Here is a 22377-nt window from a genome sequence, read left to right as displayed (position 1 = left end):
GGCTGGCTTAGTACCTTGTTAGCAAACAGCAAAATGACCATGAGTTACAGCTTTTGTAGTACTTAGACAAAAATAGTATTTTCTCTAAGACCTAATAGTTGTTTGTGAAGAGATTACAACAAAATAGTATTTTCTATCCTTAATGCTTTTAGAAAATTAAAGAGGGGTGTTGTTTTCTCAGTTGTCATCATATTGATTCTGACTCATGGCAACCCAGTGTGTACAGAGTACAGCTGCTCCTTAGTGTTTTCAAGGCTATGACCTTTCGGAAGCTGATCGTCAGGCCCCTCTTCCAAGGTGCCTCTGGGTAAATTCAAACCACTAACCTTTTGGCTAGTAGTCTAGCACAAAGCAAATGGATTTGTAGTTTACCATCTCCCTCTCTTTAGGGGAAAGACAACAACATTTTTGACATGATTTTTTTAGACTATTCTGAGGTAAAATGATTTTAAAGTTCTTTTTCAGACAGTAGTTGTGTTAACGGGAGATACTGTAACATCAGATCTGTGTACTTAACTGCAGCCGCATATCCCACTCTGACAACAGACCCTTGCATGTAACGAATATGGTCAGTACAAATGTAAAATGTTCCATTTCCCTGTCTGGCTCCACATGCCTGGTGATTTTCCATGCTGCCAGGGATCAAGAATGAGGCAGCAAAGCTGTAGTTACGCCACTGGGTAATTTAAGAAGCCACATCAAAGAACATTTCAAAAAGTTCAGTTAACAAATAAGATTTTCACTTATGTCCACAGTGGGCAAAGAAGTTAACTGAAAAGTTCATTTGTTTCCATTGACACACATACACTCAACAATATTTTGAGTGTTAATGTTTCTATTCAAGCTTCAGATGAAGAAAGTAAAGAATTGAAATTCTCTTGCAAATACTGAAAATTCAGGTTAAAAATTACAGGTTGAAAGGTTTGACTAGCTACTCTAGATATTAGAAGTTACAGCCCACCCTCACCCTCAATTGCAACTGCTGCTTTCAACATAGGGAAAAAGCATTCAGGTAACTAGCTGAATTATATCTCCTAAGTAAAACCAGTGCTTTACTTTGTTTCCATTTTTGAACATGCAAATGCTTACATATGACTGGAAAAAATTAGGAAAGAGGTGTTTTTCCATCAGGATGCAAAGAAAATATTCTTGATGGCTTTTCATTTTATTGACAAAATTGAAGGTTTCATTCTTCCAAAATATAAAAATAATTTCTGGCCAATGCATACACACAGATTTTAAAGATGACAAGGTAAAAAATAGTTTATAAGAAATTGTGAGATGCACTTTTGAGGGAATTTAAGACAAAATACAGAATTTTCAAGGAAAATGAAAAGAATATTCTTAGGTAATTATTAAGAATTTAGCTTTATTGTGAATGTAAACAGCCAGAAGAAGAATAAATTTATGATAAATACTATTATTAGTGTTATCTTTTGTCTAGGTAAGTTGCTGCCTTCAAACAATCTCTGCTTTTCAATGAGCTACATTCACGTTTCAGAGCAACAAACAAACAAAAAGCCTGAGGCATATGCTGCTAGCAATGAATTATTTCGCCAAAAGATAAATATCAACAAAGTTGGTTAGATAAACAATTCAGAATGAGGAGAATAGGAACTGTATTCCCCAAAGAATCTAAAGTAAATTTGTTGGGCCTTTCCTATGTTAATATTGTGTTTCCTTAATGTGAAATAAAATAAGAAATACATTATTTTAAAAATATGAGTTGGATGTAATCCATCACATAAATAACAGAACTGCATGATCCTATCAATTGACACAGAAAAGGCACTTTATAAAATCCAACACCCATCTCTAATAAGAAAGCTGAAAAAAAAGATAGGAATAGAAGTGAAATTCCTCAACTTAAGTTAGGGGACATAAATGAAACCAATGGTCAGTATTATTATCCATGGAAAAGAAACTTAAAGCATTCCCCTAATAAATGGGTATTAGACAAAGATGCCCTTTGCCACCACTCCTATTCAATTTGTATTGGAAGTCCTAGCCAGAGCAGAAAGACAAAAAAGAGAAATAAAAGGCATCCAACTTGGCAAATAAGTAAAACTATCTCTATTCACAGATAATGTGTAGGATCCTATACACAGAAAATGCCAAAGACTCAGCAAGAAAATTACTAGAGCTAATTGAAAGTTTCAACAAAGTGGCAGGTTACAAGATTAACACACGAAAAAAGGTTGGCTATCTTTACGCTAATGAAGAGAATTCTGAAAAGGAAAACATTACCATTTACAATAACCACCCAAAAGATGATATACTTAGGAGTATTTCTAACCAGAGACACAGAAGATCTATACGATGAAAATTACAAAACACTACTACAAGAAGTCAAAAGAAACCTATATAAATAGAAGAATATACCGTACTCATGGATATGAAGACTTAACACCCTGAAAATGTCAGTAGTACCTAAAGCGATCTACAGATATAATGTAATCTCAATCTAGATTCCATCATCATTCTTTAAAGAGATGGAAAAAACAAGTCATCAACTTTATGTGGAAAGGAAAGAGATTCAGGATAAGTAAAGCACTACTAAAGAAGAAGAAGAAAGTAGGAAGCCTCACACTCCATGACCTCAAAACTACCACACAGGTACAGCTGTTAAAACTACCTGGTACTGGTACAACAGACACATGGACCAATGGGACACAATTAAGAACTCGGAAGTAAATTTATCCAGCTGATCTTTGACAAAGGGCTGAAACTCATTAAATAGGGAAGAAGCGGTCTCCTTAATAAATGATGCTAGCACAACTGAATATCCATTTGCAGAAAAAATGAAACAGGACTCATATCTCATACCATATATAAAAATGAAATCAAGCTGGATCAAAGACCTGAATGTAAAAACTAAGACTATAAAGACTATCAAAGAAAAAAACAGGGACAAACTTAGGGGCTTTAATACACTACCAAACATAACTAAAACCCTCAAACACAAGAAGACAAAATAGATGACTAGGGCCTTCTAAAAATGCGACACTTACGTGCATCAAAAGATTTTACCCAAAGAGTAAAAAGCGAATTCACATACTGGGGGAAAAGAAATTGGCAATGACATATTGGACAAGGGGCTCATCTCTAAAATTTGTAGAAAACTTCAACACCTTTGCAACAAAAAGACAAATGATTAAATTAAAAATGGGCAGAGGACATGAATATATACTTGACCAAAGATGACATTCAGACACCGAATAAAAACATGAAGAATTGCTCACAACCATTAACCATTACAGAGGTGTAAATCAAAACAATAATGGGATATCATCTCACATTAGCATTAATAGCAAAGTCCAACACGCTCCCCCCCCCAAAAAAAAACAATAGCAAACAAGAAATGCTGGTGAGGGTGTGGAGAGACTGGAACCCTCATACACTGCTAGTAGAACTATAAAATGGTACAACAACAACTGTGGAAAATCATATGGCACATCCTTAAAAAACTGGAAATAGAAATACCTTTAATCCAGCAATTCCACTACCAAATATATATCCTAGAGAAATAAAAGCCACAACATGAACAGATAAATTCACACCTATGTTCATCACAGCACCATTCACAATAGAAAAAAGATGGAAACAACCTAAATGCCCATCTCATATATATATATATATATATAAACTATGATACATACACACAATGAAATGCTACATAATATTAAAGAATGATGAATCTGCAAAACATCTCATAACATGGATGAACCTAGAGGACATTATGCTGAGTGAAATTAGTTAATCACAAAAGGATAAATATTGTATGACACCACTAATCTAAAAAGTCAAGTTTCACACAAAAATAAAATATTCTTTGATGGTTTTCAGGGTTGGGAGGGGAAGGGACGTTAAATCACTAACTAGAGAGTAGATACAGATTAACTTGGGTGAAGGGGAAGGCAATTAAAAAAAACCCAACAAAGTACAGTGCTGAACATAGTTATAAAAAATTAAAATAAATGGTAAGGAACTTTGCAAAACTCACAGATTTATGAGGGAAATTATAATGAATTATAATAAACAAAAAATTATGTGTTGAGGAAAAGTTTTTCAATAAACGTGCAAAATACAACATAAGTTAGAGATTAATTTGAGGGGTAGGTCATGAGAAGTGATTATTCTGTAGCATATTTGAAGAAGAGATCCAATCTGAAGTTTGAAAGAGATAGAAGATAGATCCCAGTTATTGCCCATTTGTTCTTTTCTAATAGTGACTTGAACACAATCCTTAAAACTTGTCCACATACTAAACCTCCATAACATAAAGTTCAGTGCCCAAAATAAGAGACAGAACTCTATCTATGCATATGTGTATGCATGTATGTATATACATACATATACATATACATATATATATATATATATGTATATATAAATTTTTTTTCCTTCCAACTAGTCTGAAATTTTCCCTCCCATCCCCAGTAACCAACAAAGTTAATTTCCTTTCTTGAGTAAACCTTTCCTTGACTTTTTTGCAATAATGGGCTCCATACAATATTTAAGGAGCTCTGGTGGTATAATGCCTAAGGGATTTGACTGCTAATCAGAAGGTTGGTGGTTCAAACCCATCAGCCACTCCTCAGAAGGAATACTGGGCAATCTACTTCTGTAAAGATTTACTGCCTCGAAAATCCAAAGGGGGTTATTATGAGTCAGAATCAACTCAATGGCAGTGAGTGTTTTTTATGTAATGTTTCTCCTTCTGTGATTGACTTATTTCACTCAGTATAATGTCCTCCACTATAGATACATGTAATTTTTAAAATGGAATTATTTTTAGGAGAAAAAGAAATGGTATCTAAGTAACCAAAGATTCCTTGCTAATACTTACAGGTATCATTTTAAAAAAAAAAAGTATTGGTGAAAAACCTTCAAATCCAAAAAAGGAAGGAAGGATGTGTTTGCCTGTTTCCTGGCACATGGGTTAGAAAAATCTTACAAGGGCTTTCTAGGAGACTTGGGAAGTAATGAGCTTTCTTGATTTAAAAATCAATACACCTCCTGCACAGCCAAATGCATTAACTGACGTCCTTTCAAAACCATTCTGTCAAAGCTAATTTTGAAAGGCTGTTCAGTAACTAATCAGACACATCCTAAAGCTGAGGCAAAACAGGTCTATGACACAAATTAAAAAGGTGTAAGACAGAAGTAAAGCCCCACCTGACAGAAACAAGTGCAAAAATGGAAATCTGGGCCTCTTTGGAACCACTCTTTATTCCACAAAGCAAAGTGGAAATAAAGCATATTTTCCTCAAATGGAAGACAATACATTTCTTATCCCTAAGGGGATAAGAACATTTGAGGGCAGGTGAAGCTCATTGCCACAGGCTGAATGCAAGGCAGCAAATCTGAAATGCTCCATTCCTAACCATCTCGGACTCTTAATCCTCAAAGCCACACTCTCATTACACAATGATAAAATGTCAGAGATACTCCACATTTTCAAACTTTTTAAAAAATACATATTTTTCAGTTTTAGCCCCAGAATCTCTCTCCCACCCTGTTTTGGTTACCTGGTGCTGTTGTGACAGGAATATACCACAAATGAGATGCTTTGAACAAACAAGAATTTATTCTCTTACAGTTTTGGAGACATCCAACTTCAAAGCGCCAGGCTCTAGGGGCTGGGTGAAAGCCCCCTGACCTCGGGCTTCAGCTCTGCCTCTTGTTCCTGGCCCTCTGAAGCTGGAGGCTTTCCTCATTCAGGCAGCTGCTGGCTGCTGAGGCTGACAAACCCAAGGTTGACAAGTAAAAAGGCATAGTCCCAATATTACCAAACCACATGGCAGGCCATTGATTCAAGTCTATTAAGAGTCCCAAGATCACCAGACAACTTGGCTACATGCAGGACTCAAGCACACCAAAAGCTAGATACCATTCCTAAAACTTCTCCTTATATATGGGAAGCAGACCACATCCTAAAGCAGCTACTCAGCTGCTTGCAGCAGATTTGCACCAGTCTCATCACAGGGAATAACTAACACCAGCTGCCCAACCACTCAAAACCAGTCCCAGCCAAGTTTACACATAACCTTAACTATTACACACTCCAAACTGGATTCTAACTCAGAATTTAACTGAGTTCTGGTTAAAGCAGATGAGTCAGGTCCTAGATATATTGCTGTGTGAACCACTATTTTTGTCCAACTCCATCACTTGAAAATTTTTGTGACTTGGTTCAGATTCCTCTGATAAGACTCAAACTCAGGTCTCCTGCTAGAGTTGCCAGATTTAGCAAATAAAAATGCAAGATACCTAGTCAAATATATTTGAATTTCAGATGAACAACAAGTATTTTTAAAAATCATTAGTATATGCCAAATATTGTATGGGATATGCTTATACTAAAAATAATTCATTGCTTATTTGAAATTCAACTTGTATTGGGCACCCCATATTGTACCTGTCTCTAACTCCTGAGTCTCATCCATGGGTGGACACAGCTGTATCAATGTTGATTTTGTTGGTTCTCCATCTCCTCATAGGCTCGACTTGGCACACTTAACATCTTAGAAGTTTAATTAGGAAAGTAATCCCTGGGTGATTTGATGGACAGGAGATGTAAAATATGTTTTACATCATATATTCATCTCTCTGTTGCCCTTTTCTATGTATGTATATGTGAATACGTATTAGCTCTTCTCAGAAGAAAGCATTTTTGGTTTAAGTTGGTCTCTGCATTTATGCAAAATATAGAATACTTGCAAAAGTAAAATAAAGAGTTTAAATAAAGTGCCTCTCTACAGTCATAATTACTTTATTGAATAAATCTCTCTTAATGGGTACAGTTTGACATTTAAATTTGTCCATTTTATTTATGATTATTTTTACAAGATTGCAAGGTAGCTATAGTTAACAGCAAAAGTAGATTAAACAACTTTTGTTTTGTTTTGTTTTGTAAGGAAATACACAGTCACTTCTAGGCAACGCTCAAAACTCTATTTAAGACACCAAATCATTTTTAAATACACACAACGCATTCTCTGTCACTGTATGCTCTGAATAGAGTAATACATATACCAGAGAAAAAGTAAGGCAGCAAATGAAATCACCCACTTAAAAATGTGTCAAGTTTGCTTATATTTTGGCCATGGATGTGGCATCAAGATTTCTCAATCAAGTAATGGAGAAAAAGCTACATGAACAACATAGAGGTTGTCACAAAACGTGCCAAATCCCTTAGTAATGTTCACACAAAGTTTTAATATTAGGAGGCAAAAATTATTTGCATTTATAATCTATCTACTCCTAGTAAAGAGATGCAGAAATCTTTCTGAATTATTCTTTCTATTCTGAAATTCAGCCTGTCAAGATGTGTGAGCCTCCCAAGTCTTGACAATATTCCTTTGAAATTTTTATTCACCCTTCTGCTTCCCCACAACCTCTACCACTTCCACTGAAGTCAGAAAAATACCTATATCTAGCAACATAAGAAGTTTACATATCACTTTATTTAAAAAACTTTAATTACTCAGGAACCACCAAATCTCTGCCTCACAACAGAATGATGTAACAATGTCAATTGTTGGTAGTTTTCAAATCACTGTAGTCCGAATGGTCCCCCTGAAGCTGGGGTTAAAAGCTGGCCTCTGGAAGTTAATCATGCTCTCGGCAGAGAAGAATATTTCACTGATATGAAAGTTGAAACGGAGGCTATAATCTTTTGTGATTACCCTCAAGGCTGAAGTAAACGCAAAAAAGAAAGTCTATGAATTGCTGATAATTTCCTGTGATGACCGACTCCCTGGAAATTCTGATATTACTCTTGCACTGTAACAAAATGATGGTTCCCCAGATGGGCAGCATCAATGAAGCCCACATCTAGGTGTCACAATGCTCTTTAGAAGCTACTTACCCATTAAAGGGGCCAGCCTGTGAGGCAGTGAAACCTCTCTCTGAACACAATGGAAGGTCTGATTGCACAAGGAGTGATGAGGTGTATGCTATAGCCTATCTTTCCAGAAAGTTCTTTTATAAAGGAACTAATTTAAAATATATCTGTTCTAAAATCCCCCCACTTCCTAAACTCAAGAGGTGTAAAGACTGTTACATTTCTCTGATGTTCCTAATAGCTATGGAGATATGAATATCATGTTGTTGTCGTTATGTGTCCTCGAGTGGGACCTGACTCACAGCGACCCCTCCATGGGTTTCCGAGGTGGTATCACTATGGAAGTAGATTGCCCAACCTTCCTTCCGAGGAATGGTTGGTGGGTTTGAACCACCAGCCTTCTGGTTAGCAGTCCAATGACTTAGGCACTATAGCTTGTGTAATTTTTAAAGTTTTATTTAGGCTGATATTTATATTCTGAGAAAAAAATAGCTTTCATATATGTATATACCATATGTAATCTTTTGGGGTAGAATATACAACTATTAATCCCTTCTGAGTAAACAGCAAATTTAGAAGTCACTGCTGAGGACTCAGGTCAAGTGGGTCCTTCTCAGATGATTGGTAATTTACATTCAGAAGAAGGGAAGGGTAGGAAAAATGGAGTATGTAACAATCAAAAATCCAAGGAATTTTTGGAATACATGTCTGTTATCAATATGAGGGATAATTCAAGATATTAACTATTATGATGGAACTTTAAAGTTTTGAAAAAAATTGCCATTTTTAATTAGTGGTAGTTTGATAAATGAATAATGTGGAAATACAGGTTATTTGAGTGAAAGTCAACAATATTTAAAATCTATGACAGAAAACTTAATCTTATGTTTTAGGACTCAGTGACAATATATCATAGGTAACAGGTTCTCAGGTGCCAAATACCTTTGCACATAGACTTTAAAGTCTAAATAGCATTGAAAGTAAACAGGAATACACATAAACAAACCAAACTATGTGTGGTTATCCGCAGCTTCCACTCAATATCTGTTCCCTGGCCTGCAACCCCTCTTCATTGCTTTCAGTCAAGTGATTCTGACTTTCAAGGATTTCTATCACAATCTCATTCGATTAACATTAATTGAGCACCTGTTAAGTACTGGACACCATCATTTCAGAACTGGAGTATAAGTTCCTTAAACTCAAGAACCAGGCCGTAAGCCATCTGTATCTTCTTGGCATCTACCTTAATTAGGATTGCTCTTAAGCACAAAGCCAGCCCCAGTGATAAAAATAACTTGAATTATTTAATGCAGTTAGTTAGAAAGAAGAGATCAAAAGGTATAGGAATATTAATAAAAAGATTAGTATTATGTATGGTAATAAACCTTTGTGGTTTTAAGATCCTTTAATAAATATGATCTCATTTAATATTTGTAGGCATTTTAAATTATTAAAATACCATGTGATATTATATGTTTATTATTTTTAACAGACTAACACTAAATAAACTTCAGAACTTTTATAAATATTCAGTTATACCTCAATTCTCCATAATTTAATAACCTCAAATTTTCATGATGTAATGACAGAGACTAAAACTTAAAAACCAAACCCACTGAGCCAATTCCAATGCATACTGACTCATGTAAGGTTTTCAAGGCCGTAAATCTTTATGGAAACAGACTGCCTCATCTTTCTCCCACAAAGTGGCTGGTGGGCCGATCTTTTGGTTGGCAGCTCAATGACTTAACCACAGTGCCACCAGAGCTCCTTATAATGATTTAGATACTGTTGTTGTCATTGTTATGTGCCATCGAGTTGTCTCAATGATATAGACTAGGAAGGTATTATCATACCTTAGTTTCAAAATGAGGAAAAGTGGAAGTAACTGAGTTTCTCAAGATCACAGAAAATGAGTGCAGATTTGGGTCTGCTAGACTAGTGCTTGTTCCCTATAATAGGGTATAATGAAGTATATTGTTCTCCCTTTTTCTCCCTTTTGTCCTTGTTCCTGCTGCCTGGGTGACATAAAGCAGTGTCAAGGCAAGTAGAGCTGTTACAGGCTTACTATGGAATAAATGAGTAGAGTTACTTTTTTGAGATCAGAGAGAACTCTTCAAGTGGTTTTCTGGGAGGAGATGGGATATAACTGATGAATGACTACATAAATGAAAGCTCCCACCATGTCCTTCAGAAAGCAAGTACTTCAGAAGTTCAAACTTAAGTATCTACTGTGTGATACAACTACTTACAATAATGTTAGTACTGATAGCTTCTATTCATTTTGGGAAGTGGAGACTTTGTGGGTTTCATTATATTGTTAGGACAATGTACCATCTTACATATGATGGAAGTTTGATGTTTAAACAAGGAAAACAAAAAATATTAGGCTCAGGCATATTTTAACTGTTGAAGAATGTCTATGCATAAGATTGTAAAAAAAAAGATCAGATAGATTTTCTACTGTACAGCTCTGATCTTTCTTGACTACAAAGAGAAACAGTAAGAGAAAATAAGCATGAGACTGACAAGACAAATCTATCTTCTAAATAGAACATACTACCAAAGGTGATTTTTTCAACCTGACTTGAGGAGACATGAGGATTTATTAGGTACTTTAAAAATATGTCCACGCAAATAACCTGGGAGTAGTGTTGTTGTTGTTGTAGTAGACACATTTAAATTTAGGAATGGTATGGTGGAGACTCCCACCTGTTTGACATTCAGGTATCTTTTGTTTTTCCCTTTTTAGTGGCAAAGCTGTCTACCTGATGAACTGAGAAGACTGGATTATACTCTTCAATCTTCTGGTACAACAATGGGGGTACATTGGGGTACAACAATGACACATGTAGCCTACTTCCTATGTGAGTATGTTAAAAGGTTTAATTGTAGAATGCCTTTCAAGTATGCTAAAGCTCTTAATAGTAGAATTCTATGGAAATAAGGTATCAGTTATATAATTTATTTTTTTCATCTTATTTCAAGCATTAGCACATAAACAGGAAGATAAGAAAACCTAAACTGAAAGCTAAATCTGTAAAAAACAAACAAACAAAACACAATTTTTTTCTCCTCCTAAGATTCCTAGTGACCCCTCCAAAGATGTTGAAACTTTACATATTGCTAAACAACACTTCAATTCATCTTTAGTATCCTGAATGGCAGCTATAAAGTTAACACCATTCCAAAGCACAGTGTTCTTCCTTCCTTACCCCCACCAGAAGAGACTTGAGATTTAATGACCACCAGAATCTAGTGGGAAGGGGAAAAATAAGGGTGCACACTATTGGATGGATTTCCAATCTTTGATAAACATTTTTCAGGGAACACCACCTTCAGTTAATGTTTATAGAGGAACTAATTTAGGAATACCTTTTCCATGCTAGAGGATTGTTTTGGACAATAATATTTTGTTACTTTTTTATCTTTATCGAGCTCTCCTACATCACCACAACCACATAATGTCCTGGTCACTGGAAGAGCTACGCACAGGATTGTTGTTGGTTTCTTCTTCTTTTTTAATTAACTGGAGATGTGTTCAGTATATTAGTTAAGAATAAGATGAAAATTTTAAAAAAAGGTCTTGACATAGTCACTTTTTCCAAGTTAATTCTACTGTTAAAAAATGCTGACCTGGGACAGGGCCAAGATTGAAGACCTGTCTTGCCAGAAAATCTGATGTCCCCTCCAAGTACACATAATCCTTGAAACTCTAGCACTAAAGAAGAGGCCCTGGAGCATGTGAGGTAGAGACTAGGATAATGAAAGGGACGCAAAAGGACATAGCATGGTGTGACTGTAGATGCCCCTTTTCACTGGCTCCTGAAACCTTGTGTTCCCTTACCCACATGGTTCATCGAGGTCTTAATCTGACTTTTATTGGCAGCTATTGTCAACTGAATTGATTACTTACTATGAACAGAATCTTCTATTATGTTGTGGTGAATTATACAAGAGGAGAAAGTAATTTCTATCAGACAGTATGCAACTTTTCACTCTAATTTTCCCTTAGCCCAATGGCTGGTACACACAGACATTCAGTAAGTGATTATTGAATGAATGAGTTTTTCTAGATGCTCTGAGGCAATAATTTAATTAGAGAGAGAGAGAGAGAATAAACATGACCACACATGGTGCAAACAAACATACATATATACAAAACATCACATTTGGATTATATTATCACTGGTAAAGTATTCTAAAACTGTATGCTACTTAAAAATATTAAATTAAGAGAAAAATACATATTCAAATACATATATATATATGGGAGTTCTGGTAGCATAGTGGCTAAGGCACTTGACTGCTAACCAGAAGGCTGGCGGTTCAAACCCACCAGCCACTCCTCGGAAGGAAGGTTGGGCAATCCTACTTCCGTAGTGATACTGCCTCGGAAACCCAAGGAGGGGTCACTATGAGTCAGGGCTGACTCGATGGCACATAACAACAACAACAACAACAATATATATATGTATATGTATATGTATATATATTTTAAAAAAGGACTTCAGTAGATTGATAAAGGTATTAAGGGCAAGTAAAAAGAATGAAATGTTTGAGCTTACTTCAGGTTTCCTTGCCACACCATCCCATGAGAAACATGACAGGAATTAACAACAAAGAAATGATGATTTTGACAGCCACTCAATGATGCTGTGATGCATGTCTATTCATTGCATACAACTGAGCACAGAACAGGCACCTCTTCTGTTTTGGAATTTCTGTCTTTTGTACCACTTTGATAAATATATTATTATTTTTACTATGAGAAAGAAAAATAATTCAAATATTCATTGATATTGCCAAACTATAAATGACCCAGAATCTCAAAGGGTATATGACAAAATAAATGGTAAACATGTAGGTCATTTCACAGCTTGTCAAGGATGATTCAAAGAATCATAAAATGATTCAGGACTTTAGAAACAGTCTCTATTCTGTTCCACACATATGTTCACGTGTCAGGAAAAAAATAATTTCAAGGTAGGTAATGAAAATCAGATTATTTTCCACAAAAGTAAGATTCCTGAGCCTTTTGCAATAAAGCAGCAGTGACCTTCATTGTACTTGTGCTTTTCTGGAGTGGTTGAAAAACATGGCAGAACTCACAGAGGCATTTCAAAGAAACAGGCACGTAAAGCACCTGTCAATCGGCAGAGAGACTGATAAGTGACTGTGGTCCCCAGGCTGGAGACTTACACAATTTCATCTGTGCAGGTGCACAATATTTGACTGTTAAAAAGAAGCTTTACCTACTGTCAACAAATACATCACCTAAATTGGTATGTATGAGGGTGTGTCTTCTAAATGTATTTATCTTATCAAATTAAGTTGGTATTATTCATTTTGGTAAGCACGCAATTTATTTCAATTCTAAAAAAGTCTCTTCTTAAGCAGAATAAAACAGTTGTTTGTGAACAAAGATAAAAACTGGATCCACAGTAAAGGAGCCTGATTATAATGGGAGAAAAAATTGGATATATTTTTTGTTAGCTCTCATAACATTATGTGCAATAATTAAAGGATGACCATAGAACACTTGGTAAATATAAAATGAATAACAAAATAATGGAAATAGCTTGACTCAGATTAAAAAATAAAACAAAACAAAAACACATTCTTTCTGGCCTTTCTTGACCGCTCTATTCAAAGTTCAGTAGCAATTAATTTTCACTTTGCCCGTGTTTTTTCATTTTTATTATCATGATGTTTTTGAGTATATTTATTCTATTTCTTAGAAGTTTCTTGGGCAAAAACATATTTTTATTTTATTTCTTTTGCTTATTCTCTCCTCCAGACCCAGTACTCTTTTGTGCACTTAATATATCTTCAGTAACTAAAAACTTTGATTCTCATCTCTTAAGACTAGGACCTAAGGCAAGGAATTTAGTAGCTACTTGCCACAGTCTCCACACCGACCACACAGAGAATGCTGGAAAAATCTATGCTAGAGAAAGCTTATAACTACCTATTGTGTCTTTAGATTAAAAAAAAGATGGCATTTCTCAGAAAATAAAAAGAAAACAAACACCTGTATTTGTTATCTGGTACTTAGAAGGGGGTCAGAAATATTAGTATTCCCTGTGCTGGATGAGGGAACTATGAACATCGCAAATCAAGGACCTGGGCCTTTTCTTCTCATTTCCTCTCTTCCTGTCTTTTATTGACCCAGCTACCAATGACAACCGCTCAGAAAGGGATCAAAATCGGATATCCTGGATAGAGTGGGAGGATAAAATGTGGGATGAAATTAAAAAAAAAAAAAAAAGTCAGTTTTACTGGTTGGATAGAGACTGGTGGAACCCCAAGACTATGGTCCTGAGTCATCCATGAGACCTGAAATTGAATTCACTCCTGTGACTTAACTCTCAACCAAACAGACAGGCCTATTAGCTGAGCTGAATCACTACACCAGGAAGATACACTCCTTAAAACCATCAACCATCAAAGATCAGAAGGACAGCATTTGCATTGGAAGAAAGGTAGGGGATTAGGAATGCACAGGCCAGGACACATGAAAAGGGCAACCACAGGGTAAGTGGGAGGAGAGTTGTTAGAATGTAGGGAATGTAATCAGTGTCACAAAACATGTATGAACGTAAAACGAATCTGCTTTGTAAAATTTCACACAAATCGTAATAAAAAGTTAAAGAAAAGAAAAAAGTTTTATTGGGCACCTGTGCTGGACACCAAGCATTCAAAAATAAACAAGATATAGTGCCTGTGCTCAGGATCTGTTATCAGAGGCACAGAGTGGATAAGAGGCACTCAGGGGGCAATTTGTAAGTTTGCACAAACCCCCTCTTCCCTTTGTGACCAGTAGTAGTGGAAGAGGGTGTAATCCTTCAGGCAGTCTCTTCTGGCACCCTCTTGGACTTACACCTAAGGGCAAGTGCTCCCCTCACTATGCCTCTGTCATCCTAGCAAAGAAGATAGATATTCAGTTAATTAGATTATGGTATGACAACTGCTATAATCTAGGTAAGATGAGGATACTTTGGAAACACAGAATACTGGCATTTAAATCATCCTCAGAGTCACAGATCCTAGTGAAGCCCTGAATTACAAATAATTGAAGTGGGGGGCAGTGATGGCAGCAGGGAGTCACTCAGGCTTCAGATATAAAGGCTAGATCTTTGAAAAATTATGTTTGAATTTGCAGAGTGTTTTAATTATAAGTGACCCAGAACTCCCCCTCCCTACAACTGCTGAAGTGCAGAGAAAACATCATTATTTTCTAGTCATGCTCCCTTGATGTATTAAAGAAAGAAACAACCCAACAAACCCATTGCTGCCCAGTCATTCCAACTCACAGTGACAGAGTAGAATTGCCCCATAGGGCTTCTAAGGGTATAAATCTTTATGGAAGCAGATTGCCACGTCTTTCTCCTGTGGTGTGGTTGGTGGGTTCAAACTGCTGACCTTTTGGTTAGCAGCTGAGCACTTAAACTACTGGGTCACCAGGATTTTTTTCCCTTGATATACAGCCCATCACAAATTATCAAGAATTCAAGCTCCATCTTTCCCATCACATCTCTTCATAACTCTACTTGGACAAGTAGAGTTATTTTCTTACTCTTCATTTAAGAATTGAGAGAGATTTTGTCAGTTGTGGAGTTTACGGCAAGACAACCACTAAATGAAAGCTGTGATGCATATGTCTTCATTGCATGTAACTTAGCACAGAGCAGTCACCTATTCTATTTTGGAATAATACAGAATCCCACTTCATTCTTGCTCTGTTACTCAAGCAACATGAGTATACTCTACTATAAAAAAAAAAAAAGTAGGAAACTATTTTTATATATTTTAAAAATTCACTTCAAACAGCAAAACTTTGAACTTTAAAACTTCCATCTATGGCCTCAGGGTACAGTATTTTTCATTCTTTTGATAATAAGATTAAAATAGACCTCATTCCTTATATTTATCAAAATTGGTCTTGATTAAAAATAAAATGATATGGTAGCATTCACTTTGGTTTTTCAAAGACCAAGTAGATTACTATTTTTATTATTTTAATTTTTTATTGTGATTTAGGTGAAAGTTCATTGGGAAAACTGGTTTTCCATTCAACACTCATACACATTTTATTTTGCGACATTCACTGCAATCCCCACAATTTAACAGCACTCTTCCTACTTCCTCCCTGTGTTTACCATTTCTTTTTGTCCTTCTTTCCAATCCCTTTCTGCCTTCTGGACTTTATCCCTGGACAAACATTGTTCTTTTGATCTTGTATGGTTAATTGATTTAAGGATTGCAACTCCCTGCAGATATGATATGTCAAAAGATAGACATATCTTGATAGTTTTCAGAAGAATCACTATGTATTTAGGTACTGTTCACCTTATAAGCCTGTCTATCTTTTGACTGAAGGTTGAGCCATGGGGGTGAGTTTAGTTTCAGGAATGAAGGATGTCTAAGGATCATAATCTTGGGAGTTCCACCAGTCCCTGTCAAACCAATAAGCCTGGCCTATTTTTTTTTTATTATTGAGTTTTATTCCACACTTTTTCTCCCACTATTGAGGACCTCCTGTTGTGATTCCTTTTAGAGTAAGACCTACTAGATTATTGAGTAGCATATACTTTTAAAATTTGTCAACAAGAAATTAGAGTAGTTTTAAAAAATACATTCTGCTTTACAGATATTGTTTACAGAGATCTATTTAAATATTCAAAAACTTCCTTCCTCTTTCTACTAAGTGATTCTTCTGAAAACTATCTAGCATGCTTCCAGAAAAGAACACAAAAGATTTCTAACTGAGCTTTGTTCACACTGAATGAGGTGGGAGGTAGCATGGGTCAAAATAGCCAAGGACATGTAAGAGCGGGAACATGAGTTTTGAAATTAGAAAACTCCAATTCCAACTTTCAATCTTCCTTTACTAATTTTCCTCCTCAAGACTATATGAAAGGAGCTTTGGTAGCATAGTGCCTAAGGCACTTGACTGCTAACCAGAAGGCTGGCAGTTCAAACCCACCAGCCGCTCCTTGGAAGGAAGATGGGGCAATCTACTTCCGTAGTGATACTGCCTCCAGAAACCCAAGTAGGGGTCACTATGAGTCGGTCCGACTCGACGGCACATAACAACAAACAAGACTATATGAATAATAATCAAGGACGACTAGAATGTTCTGAGGCCTGAGTCCTTTGAAGGATGTAAAACATCACACATATACAACTGCTGTTATTAGGTGCTGTCCAGTTGGCTCTGACGCATAGTGACCCTGTGTACAACATAATGAAACACTGCTCGGTTGTGCACCATCCTCACAATCCTTGCTATTCTTGAGCCCATCGTTGCAGCCACTGTGTCAATCCATCTTGTTGAGGGTCTTCCCCTTTTTCACTGGCCCTACAATAATGCACTATAATTATTAGTAGTGATATATGGTAATAATGTTTTCCTAGGAAAATATAGATAATGGGTTTTATGAAATGGCTCTAGGAAATCTATTGGGTGAGTTGGATATTCGAATGGAAAAGCCTACAACAAAAGGATCACAGTAATTCAAACTGTAATTCATAGTGAAAAATCCTAAGTAGCCACTCATCCTGTCCATTCATTTCTTTACATGATGGTAGAAGATCTTTCTTGAAATGACTTAATTTTAAAATATCTTACCAGTAGGAATATCTTTCTAGGAAATACCTGGGACATAATGAAGAGAGAATAAAACAAATATCTTTTATAAGTCTTTGTTAAATTCTTCACCTCAACAAAAGAGTATTTTCATCTGAAAATTAAAAGTTAATTTTCTTCCAAACAGGGAAAAAAATGAGCTTCTATTACTAGTATTATTTGTTGGGTTTTCTCAAATACGTGGTAAGGTTTATTGTTACATATTACAAATAAACAAACAAAAAAGGTGTATTAGTGAATCTCTAAGCTCTGCACAATATTAGTAATCTATTATGGAAACTTTATTTTTGTCTTAAAAATTTATGAATTATTGTTTCCATTTCTGACAGGCATTAAAATCAAAGAATCATAAGTGGACATTTTAATAACTGAAAAAGTGAATAGTGGTTATCATGTGATTGCAGTTGTGAAAGACAACCGTGATTGGTTACACAGGTAAGTGTATATATAAAATATCTCCTGAAGAGGGCTGGAAGGATATGTACGTACCAGCTGCTGACAGCACTTTCCTCTAAGGAAGAAAGTAAAAGTGTGTGCAGGGTCAGGGATGATGACTTTCTCATTCTGCTTTGAATGCTAATGTTTTATTTGAATCTCTGGAATAAATATTCATATATTACTTTTTTTTTTTAAGAACAAAGAAAAAATACACAGAGGTGACCACAGTATGAGTCACTTATGCCTGTCACATCATCAATGATTCCTCCTAACAGTGACTGGACTTCTGTAATGGCCACAAATGCTGTCTTCCAAATGCACATGAATCAAAATATTAACACCTAGTAAATATTGTAAGAAATACAGCTTAATTCATTTATAGTTGGGATATATATACCACACATGCTTACAACAGGCATGCTTGATTTCAAGTTCTCTGAAATGGCATGATGTGGTGCTTTGGAAAGGTCACTCCTGGTGAATTAATGTGACCAGGGCAGGTGTGATTTATCTTACTGAGCTGCTCCATTGCACTAGAAATGATGATCACCTTTTTATCCCTCCTCTCCTCTCTTTTTTAACTGTTTGACTTATCTGTGAAAAATCCAAAGACAAAGACATTCAACTGTGTACTCTTAAGTCAAGGCCAGTGCCCTTTAAAAAGTTGGCTGATCTACTGCCCCTGATTACCTTACAATGCTAAGCCCCAGCAGAAGGCCTGTCAGCAGATTTTATTTACAGCCCTTGAGGAAAAGTCCTCTTGCTGTTTTCACTTCATACAAGAGGATGTTTGCGAAAGGAAACATTTGGCAGTACTTCAGATGCTCACTGTCTGGTAGTGTTGATAATGCAGTTCCTTTTGTATTATGGTAGCATCTATAATGCTGTATCACTCACATTTCACATCATGCCCAAATGGAACGTATTTTTTGACTGATCAGCCATAGCTCACACAATTGCCTGAACTGCTTAACCTTTTCCTTACTATCAGTTTAGACTCTGGCCACAGACTGATTTTATGTTGAATTCTATTGTAGAAAAAAGTCATGCTCCACTTGGCAAACCTATAAAATGTCCCTCACTCAAAAGGTCACATGAAGGAGATTAGTAATTATAAGCAATTCATAAATATTTAGCATGTGTTGTAAGGGAATGCCAAAATACCATGAAAACAAATAATATGCAGATTTAAAATGAATGTTTTCTTTTAACTAATAGTGTCAGATTCACATGATCTACAAAAGCCTCCAAGTAAAAACTCTATTTGTGTAAGAGTCACACTTGGTCTAAAAGAGCTCTCAAATAAAAATGTACTCAGGAGGACTAAAGCTATAGGTAGTTTTTTTTTGTTTTTCCCCCCCTTTCTAATAGTGGGGAAAAGTCTATTTGGCTTAATACCTATAAATTGTGTTCTTCAGCATGTAAATAGCATCCCGGAAATGATATAGGTTCTCAAGCTACTGAAAAGTTGTTCAAAACTGCACAGACCAAGAGATAACAAGTAATTTGAGGAAATACTTATAAAATCAATATGCTAGCTATTGTTTGGACTAATTCCCCCAGGTGAAGGACCATCTTCTGTTGCATAGCTGAGCAGTGTAACCAACATATGGTCAAAAGTGACACACTTTGGAAACAGGCTTATCTATTATCTATTTGGAACTGTAATGAAAGAAAGAGATTGAGGAGGGCACAAATGAAATTAAAAGGCATTTACTCACTGTGTTAAAATTTGGAAAGAGCCCAACAGCAGAATTACTGTCCACTGGGAAAGACATAAATGGTTTGATATCCAGTGAAGGTTGCATCATCAGGGTAGGTGTGCGCATAAGAGCAGGAAGGGTAGTAGTGTGGCATGTACTACCTGCCAAGAACAAAACAAAAATCAATTCAATATCTTGTTTACATCTATCTTCCTCCCAAACCTACAATGCCAACATAAGACCGCTGAGGCTCAAACTGCAAGCAAGAGAGTTACACTGAAAGTAAGCAAATGGTGCAGAAGGAGTAAATACAATTAAAAAGGATCTTCTTCCTCATTGCCTAAGACATTGGAGCAGAACATTTCCCTATGGTAAGGGTCAGGGCTGCTCAGACTTGGCTGAAACACAAAGTGGACGGATTCTGCAGTAGGTGGGGCAGCATGAAGACGTCCTGTTGTCTGACTTGTGGTCTTTCACCAGCCAAAAACTCAGGCGAGTGAAAGGGAACAGACTCTAGGAGCCAGATGTTCCTTCCTATTCAGTAACTGAATGGCTAGTAGGCATGCTTTATGCAAATCAGAGATAAGTATAGGGTTTTTATATGGGGAAAAACATTGGACTCTTATAGTTACTGTCTCTACTCCCAAGAAAGCCATGACTCAAACAATTTACTTTCTGTAAAAACAAACTGAAATTTGTCCTTACTTTGATGAAAACAGGCAGTCTAGACATCAGATAAAGTAAAGGGGATGATTATGGTCTGGTTTGGGGCAGGATATTAGGGAATAGGGAAGGGTTGAGATAGGAACTAAAAAATTTGTCTTCAACTTTTATTTCTAATGAATCTTATATTATTAAAAGAAACCATTCCTTTTAACAATTACATTAGCTGTCCCTTCTTTTGACACTTAGTTTAACTCATGTATAGGAGTGAAACACTTTACAATAATAAGAATTCTTTTTTAAACTATAGCCTCTGGGAGAGAGAGTCTGGCCTACCTTTATTATTATTATTATTTTAACAGTTTCACATCATACATTCCACCCATTTAAAATGTAAAATTCAATGATTTTTAGTACATTCACAGAGTTATGCAATCATCACCAACATAAATTTTAGAATATTTCACCACTCCTAAAAGAAACCATGTACCCAGGAGTAGTCACTCTTCACTTCCTCCTGACCTCCCTGGTCTCAGTTAACGACTAATATACTTTCTGTCTCTGTAGATTTGCCTATTCCAGACATTTCATTTAAACGGAATCATACAGCATGCAGTGTTTGGCTTCTTTCACTTACCATAATGCTTTTGAGGTTCATGTTGTAGTGTGTACTCTTTCATTTTTACGCTGAATAATATTCTGTTATATGGATACACCATGTTCTTTAATTCTGTTCATCAGTTGATGACCATTTGTGTTGCTTCTACTTTTTTGGCTATTATTGATAATGCTGGCATGAATACTGATGTACAAGTTTTGGTTTGAACATATTTTCAATTCTCCTGTGTTTAGACCGAAGACTGGAACTGTTGAGTTATATGGTGTCTTAGGCTGAGTTCTCCAGGGAAACAAAACCAGTGAAACTTGTATATACATAAACTCACTGCTATCAAGTCAATTCCACTTATAGTGACCCCTATTGGGTTTCCAAGACTTTAAATCTTTAATCTTTAAATACCTTATCTTTCTCTCTCAGAGTAGCTAGTAGGTTTGAATCACCCAACTTGGGGTTAGCAGCCAAATGCTTTGCCCACTATGTCACCAGAGCTCCTTTGTATATATGTGTAAAAAAAAAAAAAAAAAAATTCACTGCCGTTGAATCGGTCACAATTCATAGCAACCCTTCCTTGGGTTTCCGAGGCAGTATCTCTATAGAAGTAGATTGCCCAGTCTTCCTTTTGAGGAGTGGCTGGTGGGTTTGAACCACCAGCCTTCTGGTTAACAGTCAAATGCCTTAGGCACTACACCACCAGAGCTCCTTATCTCAAGGAAATAGCTCACACAGTTGTAGAGGCAGGAAAGTCCCAAATCTATCAGTCAGATGTCAGGCTGGAGGTTTTTCCTGACTCTTGTAGTTATAAGGATGGACAACCCAAGATCAGCAGGTCAGACAGCAGGCTGCTGGCTCACATCGCATGGAGGCAAACAAATCTAAGATTGGCAGGTAAAATGGCAGGCTGTTGGCTCACAGGCAGCTGAAGTTAACAAAGCCAAGATTGGCAATCAATATAGCAGTCCACTGGTTGAAGTCCAAAGAACTAGAAGTCAGATGATGAGAGCCAAATGTATGATCGAGATCAAGCAAAGAGCTAGAGAGCTTTGCTAGAATGTCCATATATATACTGGATGCAGGACACCCCTTCAAAAGGAAACTCTCTTCAAATGGTTGGGTGCTCAAAGAAGATCTCATTATGGAAGTGATTACATTAGATCAGATCTAATCATGGAGGATGACTACATCATAACTGCCAAACCAGTGAGAATCATGGCCAGGCTGAGCAAACACAACATTAACCATTACATATGGCGACTCTATGGTTTAATATTTTGATGAACTGCCAGACTGTTTTCTAAAGCAGTTGAACCATTTTATATTAACATCCACAGTATATGAGGATTTAAATTTTTCCTAATATGACTATATGTTGTTGTTGTTATGTGCCGTCGAGTCGGCCCCGACTCATAGCGACCCCTCCTTGGGTTTCCGAGGCAGTATCACTACGGAAGTAGGA

The 22377-nt window shown here is 36.3% G+C and overlaps 1 protein-coding gene across 1 annotated transcript in view; it reads right to left on the bottom strand.

The window, feature by feature from the left end:
• Positions 1 to 22377, bottom strand: part of ZNF385B (zinc finger protein 385B) — a 485706-nt gene that overhangs the window by 111488 nt on the left and 351841 nt on the right. The window contains exon 2 of the mRNA XM_042780392.1: positions 19661 to 19803. Within this exon, the coding sequence (XP_042636326.1) occupies positions 19661 to 19803 (143 nt within the window). The remainder of the gene's footprint in view (positions 1 to 19660; positions 19804 to 22377) is intronic.

Source organism: Orycteropus afer, unplaced genomic scaffold (genome assembly GCF_000298275.1).
Source record: "Orycteropus afer afer isolate SDZICR_OR568_19922 unplaced genomic scaffold, OryAfe1.0 scaffold00001, whole genome shotgun sequence".
Lineage (NCBI taxonomy): Eukaryota > Metazoa > Chordata > Mammalia > Tubulidentata > Orycteropodidae > Orycteropus > Orycteropus afer.
The sequence above is the reverse complement of the archived record's forward strand: the minus strand, read 5'-3'. Positions and strand labels throughout refer to the sequence as shown.